The sequence below is a fragment of the Clytia hemisphaerica genome, unplaced genomic scaffold, assembly GCF_902728285.1.
Source record: "Clytia hemisphaerica strain Z4C2 unplaced genomic scaffold, Clytia hemisphaerica genome assembly, whole genome shotgun sequence".
Classification (NCBI taxonomy): Eukaryota; Metazoa; Cnidaria; class Hydrozoa; order Leptothecata; family Clytiidae; genus Clytia; species Clytia hemisphaerica.
The window spans coordinates 383,719-398,875 of NW_027104031.1; the positions used below are offsets into that span (position 1 = coordinate 383,719).

General features: G+C 34.6%; 1 protein-coding gene across 1 annotated transcript in view; it reads left to right on the forward strand.

Moving 5' to 3' along the window:
* LOC136811689 (uncharacterized) overlaps window positions 1-15,157 on the forward strand; it is a 33,957-nt gene that overhangs the window by 4,430 nt on the left and 14,370 nt on the right. The window contains exons 6-26 of the mRNA XM_067068316.1: window positions 4,113-4,204; window positions 4,716-4,784; window positions 4,945-5,024; window positions 5,345-5,451; window positions 5,773-5,825; window positions 6,005-6,068; window positions 6,343-6,433; window positions 7,413-7,492; window positions 8,013-8,080; window positions 8,462-8,572; window positions 8,896-8,989; window positions 9,497-9,616; window positions 10,063-10,148; window positions 10,512-10,695; window positions 11,065-11,125; window positions 12,368-12,497; window positions 12,735-12,820; window positions 12,999-13,114; window positions 13,417-13,518; window positions 14,062-14,190; window positions 14,590-14,651. Coding sequence (XP_066924417.1) covers window positions 4,113-4,204; window positions 4,716-4,784; window positions 4,945-5,024; window positions 5,345-5,451; window positions 5,773-5,825; window positions 6,005-6,068; window positions 6,343-6,433; window positions 7,413-7,492; window positions 8,013-8,080; window positions 8,462-8,572; window positions 8,896-8,989; window positions 9,497-9,616; window positions 10,063-10,148; window positions 10,512-10,695; window positions 11,065-11,125; window positions 12,368-12,497; window positions 12,735-12,820; window positions 12,999-13,114; window positions 13,417-13,518; window positions 14,062-14,190; window positions 14,590-14,651 — 1,985 coding nt within the window. The remainder of the gene's footprint in view (window positions 1-4,112; window positions 4,205-4,715; window positions 4,785-4,944; window positions 5,025-5,344; window positions 5,452-5,772; window positions 5,826-6,004; window positions 6,069-6,342; window positions 6,434-7,412; window positions 7,493-8,012; window positions 8,081-8,461; window positions 8,573-8,895; window positions 8,990-9,496; window positions 9,617-10,062; window positions 10,149-10,511; window positions 10,696-11,064; window positions 11,126-12,367; window positions 12,498-12,734; window positions 12,821-12,998; window positions 13,115-13,416; window positions 13,519-14,061; window positions 14,191-14,589; window positions 14,652-15,157) is intronic.

The following is a 15,157-nucleotide window of genomic DNA, read 5'->3' on the forward strand; positions in this document are numbered from 1 at the left end:
CTTTGTTTCTCTTAAAGATGATACCAATGATGAGGCATGGTTAAAATAGCTCATCAAAGGATCGATATCCATGATAGGCCGGTGGAAAGATGTAAAAGTGATCCAAGTATCTGGATATTCTGGTAAAAAAAGAGAAAACTCGTGAACTATGAATTTCAAATTTCTAAATTCAGGTGTTGTAATACGACTTAATAAACCAGTATTGATAAATGTTTCATCACCGAAAATAATCGTTACAGAATCTGGCTCAATCTCTCTTAAGTAAGGAATCAATGCTTTAATATAGATCGTGTCGTAAAATTGAATATCATATTTACTCGTGTAAACTGACTCGTCCCAATACAAACTTGTATTGATCACTTTTCCAGTCAAGCAAAATCTTTCCTGAGATTCAAGTAAGCTGTAGGTTTTTTCAAAGTATGCGTGGTATGGAAATAGTTTTTTATCATCAAAATGGATAAGAGATTGACTTTCTCCCATTTGAATGTCTCCAGAAGTGTCAGCAACCACTTAGCATCAGTTTCAAGATCTTCTGGTATCATTCTGTTATCGCAATACGACGGCATGCAAACTTTTGGTGTGTTTGTGAAACTCACAATTTCTTTAATCAATTTTGACATTTCCTCTGGAACATAAGCAGCAATATTTATGATATTCGATTTCTTTGTTGATGGTAAAATATATTTCTCATCCAGCAGAACATCCACCAAATACTTGATCAATAACTGTGTATTGTTACAGACATCAAGCACTGTATAGTTAAGTAGATTTGATTTCGTGAAAGATGTATTCAGTGTCTTATGGACAACCTCAGCTTGAAGGTTCATGGCTGTTCTGTGGCTAGCATTAGTGCAGTTAGAGTAAAACCCAACTGCAGTGAATGCATTCAAATCTGCTTTTACATATTCAGGTATATAATGACCTTTCAGCGTTGGCAAAACATTGGCCATTATGATAAACTTTAGACAAGTAATCAGATTCATAATTGAATCCTTGTAACAAAATATTTAAGTTCTCCGTTACCTTTTTGATAAGAATTGGTAAAGTCAAGCTATCAAGGTCTTATTTTTCCAATTCTGAAAATGAAATTAATATTGAAATAAAAATTAAAATAATGTGTTTTGGGCTTTTATTTATGATGTATCAAAATATCAATTAGTTTAAATAATATTATCTGATGAAAATATTGTATAGAAGCAAACAGATTTTAATTAGATGTATAACATGTCTAATAAATATTGTTTTCAACATTGTTTTTCTACTTTTAGAAACCTTTTTTTCTCATGTCTGTATGGGTTTAAACTTAAATTCTAATCAGAGAAAAATGAATAGCATAGCATAACTATGAAACGAGAACCAATAATTAATCCTGAACCAATCAATCCAAACGAAATTAGAAAAGACAACAATAACATGAAAATTGGAAAGGCTTCTTGAATTGATTCAATTACAGAAGAAGCCTCTAAGGCCGGATGAGATGAAATGGAATAATTCATATGCTATTCACCCTTAGACTGGTAAAAAATTTATTGTCGCTCCTATTCATAAGAGAGTTTACAGTCAGATTGACAGTATAAAAAGCTTGCAGAAATATAATTTAGAACGCCTTGACGTCGCCGAGAGTGTCGAGAAAGAAATAGAAACGAATATGTCTACATCTAATGAAAAAATAAATATTTGGCATTGATTTTGCAATTTCAGCACACAGCCTCATACATTTTTACAAATTAGCTTTAAGCAAGCTAGACCCTTCAAAATACCTCTCATCTTCTAAAACACTGTTGCTACCCCGGTGGGGTGGAGGTCCTATAAATTAACCTGTGTTCGTTTGTTCGTCCGTCCGTTCGACTGTTACCAACTTTTTCGGGATTGAATCATAGGAATCTTTTGATTTTTGGTACAAAGGTGCAAAATGGTAGTGGCCAAAATGTGACGGAGCCCGATTTTCAAAAAAAATTTTTTGGGCCAATTTGGGCCAAAAAACGGCTAAAAAACGGGTTTTTTGGACTTTGTGAAAAAATGGATCATTAATTTTTTCTGATTTTTTGCATGAAAGTAGGGTACCATCATAGGTAAAAGATGGATTAAGCAGACTTTTGCAAAAAAAATTAGTTGGCTCAAAAAACGCATGTTTATCTATAAGAACCACTATTAATAAGCATACATCAATGTTCTTAGTCAAATTACTCAATTTTTTTATGAGATATATGTTTTTTTTGCTCTTGAGGGCTTACTTTTGAAGAATATGTGTGTTTAGACAGGAAATTTTGGTTGCTTGGCGTGTTTTTATAGAAAAACTGGCCAAATTCGTTATTTTTTTATAAGCACATTATCAATTACTTAGGTATTAGCTTTTCTCGAGATTGGCTCTTTCATTCTTTATGATTTTTTGCACATAGATGCATAACTATAAACCCTTGAATGTGACGGAGCCCGATTTTCTAAAAAAAATGTTTTTGGGCAAATTTGGGCCAAAAAACGGCTTTTGGACTTTGTGAAAAATTGGATAATTAATTTTTTCTAATTTTTTGCATGAAATAATAAGCATACATCAATGTTCTTAGTCAAATTACTCAATTTTTTTATGAGATAGATGTTTTTTTTGCTCACAAAGTCTTGAATATGAAAGAATATTTCAAGAGCATGAAATTTTGGTTTCTAAACGTTTTTTTATAAGAAACAAACGACTAATTTTAATAGATCGTCACTATTTGTGTTCTGAATGATTGTTTAGGTCATGCTCACGTAGATATCAATTATAAATGCATAACTAGGTATGTCCATATAAGTATCACTTGTTTTTTTTGAAAGTGTTTGTTTGCTTTATTTCTTCTTTTTCTCTTCTTTTCCGTGCGGCCGCATGAACATGGGACTCCGACCCGGATTCTCGGTCAACTTTTCTAACCGTGTCTCTCTTTTATTCAACTACAATTTTTCCCCTTCTTTGAAATAATGTCTGCAGTATTATTTCTAGTAAAGATGACGGTTGACTCGCGAGTATAGTAGAGAATGCTACTCAATGCCACACCTGACTCTAGGCTCTGTCTTCATCTTGCCATTCTTTTAATTATTTGTATCTTTGATATGTTGATTGTCTATTATCTATCTGCGCCTTCTTCTTTTGTTTTGTATCTATGTACTTTTGTGAAGTAAATGTTCCATTTATGTCTGTAGAGTATGATCGTCAAAAATGGTTGAAATGATGGTTAGGTTTTTGTAGAAAGATATTACTCACGTCCTGTTTCAAAATAGATTTTTATTTAGATACCGTAAATCCTCGAATAAGCGCCCGGGCGCTTATTTAATTTTTCGGGCTCTAAGGGGGGCGCTTATTCAAGCGGGGTGCTTTTTCAAGCGGGGCGCTTATTTTTTTATTTCAGAAATTCGTATATCAATAAATTCGGAATCTGCTTAAACTTAACTGTTTCAAAGGGTTGATTTTTCAAAAAAGGATGAATAAAAGAAAAATTGGAAAAATCCAATTGTCAATTTCTATCATTTTATTCTTAATCGCTTTCTTTCTTTTTAAGACACAAGTATCTACTCAATATCTTATTCAATCAATAACAATATTCGAATAAGCGCCCCTCCCTGGAGGGGGGCACTTATTCAAAGGGGGCGCTTATTCGAGCGGGGCGCTTATAATATTATTTTAACTAATATATATATATAAAATTTTACTATTTCCTATTCCTAGAAAATAAGGACAGAGAGCCCTTTAAGAAGACTCTCTGTCTATCTTGCATTTTTCTTTGCAATAGCCAGTCCACAAAACTTTTCAATCGAACAATTCTCATTTTTAATTACTTGATCGAGTAGAGTCAAAGAAATTCTACCACGTTTGCAATTTTTATCATCATTAAACATTAACAATTTACTCAAGCGACCAGAAGGCATTCTCACAACATGAGCTGCGTAGTTTCGTTGTTGTTGGGGGGGGGGGGTCTTATTCGAGCAGGGCGCTTATTCAAGTGGGGCGCTTATTCGAGGATTTACGGTATAATAACAATGTCTGACACTCTTTGCTCTTTTTCATTTTTAACTACTTCTACCTTGAAATCTAAAAAATTTAGCTATAAACCTTTGATTCATTTGATTTGATACTTCATTAGATTGCTGGTATAATATTGGATAATGTTTGTCGAAAGAGGACAAAACATATTTGGTTCAGCATCTCAAGTGATCTAAAACACGATGCTGAAAGGTATTTTGATTTTAAAGGTTTTCTTTTACATAAGTGTTCCCATTTCATATCAGACACATATTTCATATCAGGACAGTGTCTGCCTATTGCTATATTATTCTGATACAAGCAAAAAAATGTTTTTCTTTTCCTCTTTCTGAGCAAACTTGCTCCACATCCGTGTCAATCAAATGTGAAAAAGCTTGCAAAATAAAACTGAAGATAGCAAACGATATCACTCTTATTTAAAAACAAAACCTTTAAGGAATTTAAATGTTCACTCAATACATAGCAAATGGTACAAATACTGGCTATAGCGTGGAACAACGTTATTTCAAAAGTGAGCCACCTAATTAAGTACTTGAGTCACAGTTTATCTCATGACAATCGTTTTTAGAAACAGCATACTCATTTGGTAGAGCAGATATACATCTTGAGCATATGCCTGGATTTCTTATACTCCTTGTTTGAATTTGTTATTCTTTTTATCACTGTAGCGTTTCAAAGAATCGTAAAAACATTTGTCTTTTAGAGATTTGCGAGATATCGGATGTTATGTTAAGGTCATTGATGGATGTCAGCAATTAGACCAAAAAACAAAGTATTTATGCTACTTCCTTCCTTCTCTATCCATTTAATCCTAAGTAATAGGCTCAATAGTTTTTACATTCTCTTATGAGCTTTTTTGCTGGTTTATTGTGAGATCTTTTTGGGGGAGTAGGTATTATTTACTGTATATTGAGGGTTTTATTCTTTTTCAGGACATTTGGATTATCTTCAGAGTACAAAGAAGGGGTTGTATTCTCGACTTACTCCACCCTGGTCTCCTCTAGTCAAAAAGGTATTGAAAGCTTAACAAATATTTACAACATAAAATAGGTATCAATCTAGCAGTTGATGAATCTTGATTTTCATCATTAGTCAAATTCTTGATATTTATGACGTAATCTTTAATACGGAAACACCCGAAAAACAACGGGTGTTTGCCACCAGTTTTGAATTTAAAAAATGAAAACTCGTGGCAAACACCCGTTGTTTTTTGGGTGTTTCTGTATAAAAGATTACACCATAAATATTAAGAATTGGTTAAGCTATTTTCACTATCTCGCATCTCTATTTCTATGGCCTTCATTTTTTTACAAATTGAAACTTTTTGTTTAGATTCCAAGAAAACATGTCGTCTGGACCAACTAATTGAATGGTGTGGAAAAGACTTCGATGGATGTCTAATCTTTGACGAATCACATAAAGCGAAACATTTTATGCCTGTAAGCGGAAGGATTTAGCTTGTCAAATCTTTTGGTTTATAATAATAACAAGAAACCGTTTTGGGAAATTTAGAGATGAAATTTAAAAATAACATCGTTTACCAGTATCACTAACTTTTCCTATATACTCGCAAGAGAATCGCTCCTACAAGCCATAACTAACTTTATAACCTCTCTTACAGCCCGTTTCCCGATTTTTGTTAGTTAGCATTGATTTACTTGTTAACGGATTTTTTAAATTCCGCCATACAAAGCCCCAACTTTTCTTGGTACTTTTTCGACTTTTGTTTTTCTAGAGTTTTGACATTATCTTTCTTATAGGGTAAAGAGAAATCGAGTACAAAAGTAGCAGTAGCTGTAACTAATATTCAAAGGCAAGTCGACTCATAATTTTTACACATAATAAAACTTTTTAATAAAGTAAGCCAAAGTAAAGTAATGCTCCAATCAGATGAAATGTGTTTCCCCTTTTTGATAGCAATGTCTCTAATAACATTTCAGCTCCTAGCTTTCCCAAAGCCTATCATAATTCGGATACTTTTTCTTAATTCAGGCTGTTACCAAAAGCGAGAGTGGTATACTGCAGTGCTACCGGTGTCACAGATGTCAAAAATATGGTTTGTAAATATTACACATTGTCTTGATCATTAATAATCAAACCATTTCAGTAAAAATCTTCAGTCATTGTCATTAAAATAATATTTTTTATTGAATTTTAGCTTGGTAAATTCACTAGCCTTGCTAGGCTGTAAAACAGTCCACCAGATTCTAAGATAGGGAGAAAAAAATCACAAAAATAAATATAGAATGATAAAAATAAATGACGATAGATTTCTGATTTGAAATAATAAGTCATAGCTATAATCTAATTAATTTATTTTTTCTGTTTAGGCTTTCATGGAACGTTTAGGTCTATGGGGAATGGGCTCCACTTTCACTTCTTTTGAAAGTTTCCTGGACTCACTCACTAAACGAGGTCTTGGTAAGTGTGTTCCACACTCATTTTGTTTTATAAGCATAACGTTTATAAGCATACTGAAGCTCAAATTTCCAGAAAAATTAAGCATATGCTAAGCATACCTTGAGGCTCAGCCAAAGAAATTTTTAGAATCATAATTTCCAAAACTTCAGAAAATAACAGAAGAATGAAGAAGAGAATTACAAACAAAATTGGTGATTTTATTTTTGTTTCATCTCTTATAAATAACACAACTTATAATAACAACAACATTCGAAAACAATAGAATGTCTTCATTTCTCTCAAGATTAAAGATAGGGGAAAATGCGCGAAATTTTTTACCCCCCCTTCATAATTTTTTTATCAAGCATATAGTTAAGCATAGTCGAGGCTCAAAATTGAGCTTTACTTAAGCATAGTGAGCTTCAGCCGAAATTTACCGTATGCTTATAAAACAAAATGAGTGTATTCATTGTTCTCTGATGGTTTGAATAAATCAGGCTGTTCATATAAATGGAAGTGTGTCCAGGAAAAGAGGTGACTATGGTTGTCAACAGCGAGATTTGAATGCTTTGAAATTCAAACTTTCGAAACAGAAAGCGGCATGGTGGACTAAGAACATAGAACTGGACTCACTTTCACGAGAAATATGTGACAGTTACCCTACCTAGTGAAAGAAATATGATATTGTGGTTTTATTGAAAACCTTCTTGAAGTTGTTTATTTTATTGATAGCAACTAAGTAATTTTTTGATTAATGTGACAAAATCTTTCGGTAACGGCAACGATAATGGTAAATAAAGTGCCAGGGTTAAAAAGTTGTAGATATGATCCTTTGCCAGGTCATGCAAATACAAAGACTTTTAAAGAGATTGGAACCAAAAAATGCTACATTTTACTTTAGGCCAAAAGCCTTGAATTTCTTCTTAGAAAGAGTGCTTGAACTCTGAAGTTTTTTGCACTGTACCGTTATCATTTTCATTACTCTTATTTTCTACCCAAGGTGCATTGGAAATGTTATCAATGGAAATGAAGGCTTCTGGGATGTATGTATCACGTGGTCTTTCATACCATGATGCAGAGGTATGGTGACCACTAAGGGGGTCTGAAAATAAGGAATAACCGCTATAATTATTTGAAAAAAATAATGACTAATATGCCTCGTATTCAAACAAAATTTGCATAGTGATTATGTCCCTTGAGACATTAAATGATTTTTTAATGAATAGAAAGTAGTTTTAATAAAATCCGCTGGAAGTTAATCACCATGACAATAATCTCAAAACGAGACAGGTGATGTTTGTGACGTAATTTATGAAAAGGTCTATTCGAATTATTTTTGTAAATACCTGATCTACATAGGGAAATTTCTAATCATTCCTAATAATAATTGATATTCTCACTGACTTCCCATGATTCATAACGATTCAGAAATTTCATTGACTCTATCAATGTTTTTTAGGCCTCGTTATCAACAAGTTATTTTTAGTAAATTTTACACATAGCCTAGATATAGAAACATAATTAGTTTTTTAAGTAAACCTATTGGATCGTTTCATCTACTTCACCGTGAAAATCTTTTTTTTATTTGAACTTTTTTCAGTTTCAAACAGTAGAAACTTCACTAACGGATGAACAAATCAAAGTTTACAATAAAGCAGTTGATGTCTGGTAAGTTCAACTAGTGGAAATAATGATTTTATATAGCCAACTCGCTCTCTGATATGAATTTCAAAGGAATCAGTAACTCTCTTCTAAGAGGAAAAAATGCTCGAATACGAAAGAATTCATTGACATTATAGCTGTTAGCAAAATGCTTGTAACATTATTAAGTTATGTTCAATAATAGTTATCTTGAAAGAGTTGAAATATTGTTGGGTCAACCGGACCCAAAGTGATATGATTTAGCAGGTCTTTTTGTTTGTTCTAAAGGTTTTGCTCCAATAAGAGGAAAAACTTGGAAATAACAAATGCTCGAATTCGAAAAATTTTGACACTGTTTGAAAGTTGAACTTCCTATAACATAATCAAATTATGGTCAATAATTTTTAGGAAAGAGTTGAAACGTTGTTTAACAGTGGCTTTGGGTCGAACGGGAAGTACCAACACACGAATATGGATCCAATATTGGGGATGTCACCAACGCTTCTTCAAACAACTCTGGTCAGTGTTTAGCAGCCATTCTAATTTTCAAGGAACTTTTTCTCATCTCTAATGAACTATTATTCTAATCGAAACAACGAAACTTACTCAAGTTGATGGCACCTATTTTCTGCTCATGCTGAGGTTCATATTCCTAGGTTTTTGATAGTAATCAGAAAAGATCTTCATTTACAAGGCTATAATGGCCGTTGCAACAAATAAGGAATTTTGACGATGCAAAAAGCTCTTTTTTCTTTCCGATTTAGAGATTTCATTATATCAGACGTAAACCGTGATTCTAAATGTCTAGAGTCCAAGAGATCAAATCTTCATTTTGTTTTTAGTATGAGTATGAAGATACCAGAGATTGCGAGACAGTCCAAGGAAGCTTTAGAAAATGGTTATGCTGTGGTTATTGGCCTTCAAACTACTGGGGAGGTTAGTAGCATTGTTGTTGTTAGTTGCACTTATTCATGATTTGCAACACTGGAGAGAGCCTTCCAAGAATTTTCAAAAATTTCCACCCAATACGTCACTTTTTCTATTTTTATAAGTGACGTATTGGGTGGAAAATTTCTCCGAAGACTCTTCAATGGTGCATATCATGAATTGCACTTCTAAGCTTCTATTTTTGTTTGGGATTATTTTCATTGGGAAACAGATTTTCTGAATAAATATTTCCTATCCTATAATTGGTATATCTCGGTAGAAATAATAATCTTTATAACGACTTTGGCATTGATCCTCCCCCTCCCTTCGGTAGATTGATAAATTGGACCTTTGGAGGGAGTAAAGAAGTGTTTCTAGTTACGCTCGACTTGTATTTCTGAATTGAGGTACAGCGCTCTTTATAGGCGCTAAATAGAGGAAATACGGTTTAATTTACTTGTGTGTTCTTATTGATTGTCATTAAGAATCATTGTGTACTTTTGTTATCTAAATCAGGCGAGTATGGATTCAGAACTTGATCAGAACGAAGGCAACTTATCATCCTTTATCTCACTGACCAGAGAAATCTTACGAAGATTTATAACACAATTCTTCCCAACAATCGTTCATGTGCAGGTTGGATTTTCTAATTTTTTAAACAAAAAACTTTGAACAACTGAACCAAATTTAAAAAGTTAGACCAAATTTTAGGTTTACCTTTCTCTTTGCAATTAAACAAAAACTTTCTGAAAATACCATTGTTACGGACACCAATCAAACCCTGATTCTTTTTCGTTAGTTACCCAATAATGATCACGTTTTTTCAGCTAGGATCTGAGAATGTCTGTCTGTGTGTATGTCCCAAAACTTTGGGGCAGCCTGGAGACCTCAAAATTGGTCCGATTTGGCTGAAATTTTGCACACTTGTTCCTTGAGTGAATATCTGTGGGTGCGAGTTCTTCCACACTATTATTTGAGCATCTACTATCGGGCCTTTGAGTTAGTTGGAAAAATACTAAAGTTGAGCCCAGTGCGTTGCGCACGTTCGACTATTTTTAATACTTATAAATTTCTCACTATAGGGAGAGGAACCACGCCCCGATGATTGGTCTGTGCAAGCCAAAACAGTCTTAATTGGTATTGTTGAGAAGATTTCCCTTCCAAATAGGTATCATAGGTTTTGGCTATCACGTTCTTGTATTTTGGTTGCTGAGCTTTGTATATCACCAAAAATAAAAATTTTTGACCTTGAAAGACCTCTTGGTGTGAAAAAGGTTACTTCTATAATTTTGGTTTTTGCAGCCCTCAATATATGAAGCTAGTATTTGCTCTCTTTTGATAGCTCTCTACTGAGTAAAGAATCTATCGAAAGTGAAACTCTAATAAACGTTGCTCTCTGGGGTGTGGTGCATTTTAGAGGACATCGACCTTGATTTTTAGTTTGGGTAGTGGTGGTGTTTATTGAAGGACGGCGTTAAATAGAAAAAATACGATATCCCCAAAATTTTCAACTCAATTTTTTTTTCTTCAGTCCTTTAGACGAGTTGATCGATCAGCTTGGCGGACCCTCTTGCATCGCTGAAATGACCGGTCGTAAAGGCTTTATAGGGCGCCACGATCGTAAATGCAAACCACAGTACATAGCACGTGCTTCTACGGCAAGTGGCAATGGAGGTGCAAATCATGCGGCAACCGAAAGTATTAACGTTAAGGAGGTATGTATCTTTTGAAATTGTTTTTGAATCTTCTAAAATTCGATTTGTTATTTTGATCTTAGATTGTCAGTGAAGATATAATTTGTTCAGTACTTTTTGAGGACAATTGAACTATTGAAAGGAAATGGGCGAAATGTGTAAGAAGCTGAATTTGTACAAAGTCCAATGTTGTTAATTATGTAGTCTGGCTTTCATATATTGCCATATTAAGAAGTCGACCAGATGATGTGACACTGTCCACTCTATATTTTCAACGAGAAAATAACCGCCATCTCTTTCGATTTCTATCAAAAATGACATTCCATCTTGTTTCCACTGCATATATTTTGAGATTTTTGATAATGCTTTATCCTTATAATATCAATTCAGAGAAACGCATTTATGAATGGTAAAAAAATTGTGGCAATCATTTCCGATGCTGCCAGTACAGGTTTGTATCTTCATCGAGCTTTTTACATTAACATTTCATTCCTTACGCTTCTTTTTAGTTCCGTATAGCTCGGAAACGAAATGAAGCTAGGCTAAGAGACTACTTTAATGGGATAAACTTTCGCGGGGATTAAATTTCGCGGTTGGGCCTATCCGCGAAATTCAAAAATTTCGCGGGGACTTAATTTCGCGTCTGGCACTATTGGGTGGTAATATTTTCACGATTTTGTGACTTCTACTGTCAAATCATGCATGTTGGTTGTTGAAAAACACATTATTTGCGCTTCTTTGATGCAAGTAACCATTCAAATAGTATTTATTTGACATATTTTGATTTTTGTTTAAAAATATTTCGCGGATGAGGCCCTTCCAAATTTCCAATGGGACTTAATTTCGCGGATTTTCGCGGATGACACCCAAATCCGCGAAATCCGTGAAATTTAATCCCCGCGAAATTTTATCCCATTAAAGTATAAGTTCTTAGCGTCGGGCTTGAGAGAGGACCCGTATAAGTTTTACGGTATAGATCATACTGTGCCGAAGAAAAAAATCATGAAAACTTCGCACGAGCCCTAGCTGCGCTGGAATTTCAGTCTAGAAGACTTTAAATGATTGAAAAAAAGTACAAATAAAGCGACCGTAGTGCAGTGGTAGAGCATCCGGCTACGGATCGCAAGGTTGTGGGTTCAACCCCCAGTCGGGTCATACCAAAGATTCTCAAAATGGTACTTGATGCCTCTCTGCTTGATGCTCAGTAATTATGAGAAGGATCAAGGGTAAGTGGAGAAATTAAGGGGGAAAGAGTGGCGCCCTCCCCTACCTTCGGGTAGATAGCTATCGAAAGAAGGCCATTCGGGTTGCCTCCGACTGCGGTCGCAGACTTACTTACTACAAATAAAAGATCTAAGTTTGTTAAAATCTGAACATGAAAACATGAAAAGCCAATCTATTTGGTTTGTCGAGTTTTGCTGACTGGACCTCCGAAAACCGACATCTTTAAAGGCTTAAAGTTTTGATGAACTTTTTTCAGCATTCGAACTTTACTACACACAATTTTTAAACACTCCAGGCTTTTGTGTTTTAATACCATCAAAAAGAACTCAAAAGTAAGCACGCAGTTTGTTTGGTTAGGGATATGATGTTAGTACCAAAATAAGCCAATATTTTCTCTTCCTTTCGTCTCGGAACATTTGAATGCGACCTTATTGTCGCTAATAATTGTTTCTGATAAATTCATATTCAGGTATATCTTTACACGCGGACATTCGAGCGGGAAATAAGAGACGCCGTATGCACATCACTGCAGAGCTGCCATGGAGTGCAGATAAAGCTGTGCAACAATTGGGTAGATCGCATCGCTCAAATCAAAAAAGGTAAAGAAATACACATTTTCTTCAGATTAAAAACAATTTTTAAAAAACAATGGGGATTACAATCACCTGGATATGTGAACAATCAACCCACCAGCCTTAACACTCCCAAGAGTATGAAAATTTTCGATAGAACATACATAATTTTCGAAAATACCAAAAACCTCTGTTCTACGATATTATTATAGAAGTACTATAATTGTCAGTCTTTCACTGCATTGTCAACCTTACTTGTTCCAGTGGACCAATTTACAAATTGTTAACATCCAATCTCGGTGGAGAACGACGTTTTGCATCCGCTGTCGCCAGGCGTTTACAATCACTTGGTAAGGCTTTTTTTAACGATTCGTCCAACTTGAAACATTTTGGAGCTCTATCTAGTGTTTTATTGAAGATATCTGTGAGTTTATTGCACAATTTTACTTGTATAAAAAAGAGTAGCTCTATCCAGTGTCTTATAGAAGATATCTGTGAGTTTATTGCACAATTTAACTTTTCACACAGGTGCAATCACAAAAGGCGATCGACGAGCAGCCACAGGTGCTGATTTGACGCAATTCAATTTTGATACAAATTACGGTCGTCAAGCTCTCAAAACCATGTATGAAGCCATCGTTAAGGTAGTGGCAAAATCCTTCATTTACGTATTTTTTCTAGAAGATTCAAGACCTCTAAAAGAAGATTTGAGCTGATAGATCTGAAAACATCACGATAATCCTTTACATTGGGCTTTATTGCAATCAAATTGACAATTTGTTAAATTTCTCTTAGAACTCTTTAAGAATGTTTAACGTATCTTTTACGTTTGCTTTTACAGCATTTTCAAATAAAAGTCCCTCTCTCGGGACGTAAATTCTCCTTTGTCAGCATGAGTGGCGCGCGCCTTTACTATGTCATAAAAAGTATGATTACTCTTTTTTAGGGGGAAATGTGTTTACGGATTTCAATGGCTAAAGTATTACATAGCTGTACAGGAGGTATTTCAGGTCAACTGACAACGCAGAATTTCCATGACGTATTGAAGGTACGTGGCTACAATTGTTTGAGGTCCACTTCCCGGACTAAGGTTCCACTGACTTTTCTGGAGTATTTTCCGGGATAAAATTGGAAGGGGTTTTTTCTAAAGGTACGGGAAATCTTGTAGGGAAAACGGCCTAAGTTTCCGAAGTTCATTTTTCAACTACCCGCATTCTTTGTCTTTTCGGCCAGAAAAGTAGCAGTTGAATCTTAGTTCGGGAAGTGGAATCATACCCATAGCGACATTTGCAGTAGTAGAGATTCCATTGTTTGTACTCCTCGCTTGATTAGAATATTGAAAATTGGAGAATATTTCTAAGCTTTTGTGTATTACCTGATGAAAATTTGAAAATTTACCTGCGTATCAAAAAATGAACTTGAAATAATTGCTAATTAAAGCGCCTGTTTTAAACCGTTTTCGTTTTCATATATTTCAGATTCTACGACAAAAAGTCATTCAATCAGAATCTAATATGTTGAACGGTGAAAAAGAATGCGGCTATTATATTTTTCCCGTCAAAATCTAATAAGATGTTTTTTTATTTTTTAGGATTGTCTAGTTGATATGGAGATATTGGAATCAAAAGGTGTTGGATTCTCAGTGGCTGATAGACACGCAAAGGATGTCGGGAAATTCCTTAATCGCATTCTTGGTTTACAAGTACACAAACAGAACCTGGTGAGGCTTCCAGTATATTTTTGCCATTGATAAATCTCAGAGTGATATTTTTGTACGAAAACTGTATCTTTTCAAGGAACTTGATCCTTTTAAAATCAAGTCTTATTTTTGAAATCATAATTGTTGCAATTAGCGTTAGTTCCAATTTCTTTTTGCTTGTAAAGTTTGCTGATTAGAGGAATTCGGGGCAGGGCTTATTACTATACCAAAAAGTCTTTCGTAGCAATCATGAGGAGGCCGAACTGGGCAATGAAAATTAAGCCCTATTTAATTTGCTCCAAAACTCAGCAAAACTCTGAAATGTTTAATTGATTTCTGTATGAACCCTATACAGTAACGGCATCACGTTGTCACGTGACACACCATCACGCCTCTGACTTTTTATGTTCCTTTCCATAGATTTTCTCATATTTTTGTCAATGTCTGGACGCAACAACAGAGTTAGCTAAACGAGAAGGAAGGTACAATGGCTCTCATTTTAAATACTATAGGCCATTTCATGGTTCGAAATTAATCAACAGGACTGATCGTGCCCCCATAACGGTTTTCTATTGGTTAGACGCAAAAACATCCAACGTTTTAGACCAATAGAAAGTCGTTATCAGAGCGCGGCGGTCCTAGTTACTCATGATTCTTTTCGACCGTGAAATAGCCCATCAATGAATTTGTGGCAGTTACTGAATTTTTAATTATCTCTCTTTCTTAAAAATTCGCCCTACGTGAAAAATGAAATCCTTTTTCAATGACGTGATATTTATAATCCCCTTCTCACAGACCCAGTTGGATTTTTTTCAGCCAGTGGGGATAAAAATAACGGACTGAAACTCGATGGGGATTTCAATTCTTTTGTTTTCAATTTGAAAATTCAGTGGGGATGGTAAAATAGCCTAATATTTTGCTTTGAGGATTGGTTTATTTTATTATTTTCAGCGGGAACAAAAATCGGAGGATAATTTTCCACCGGGAC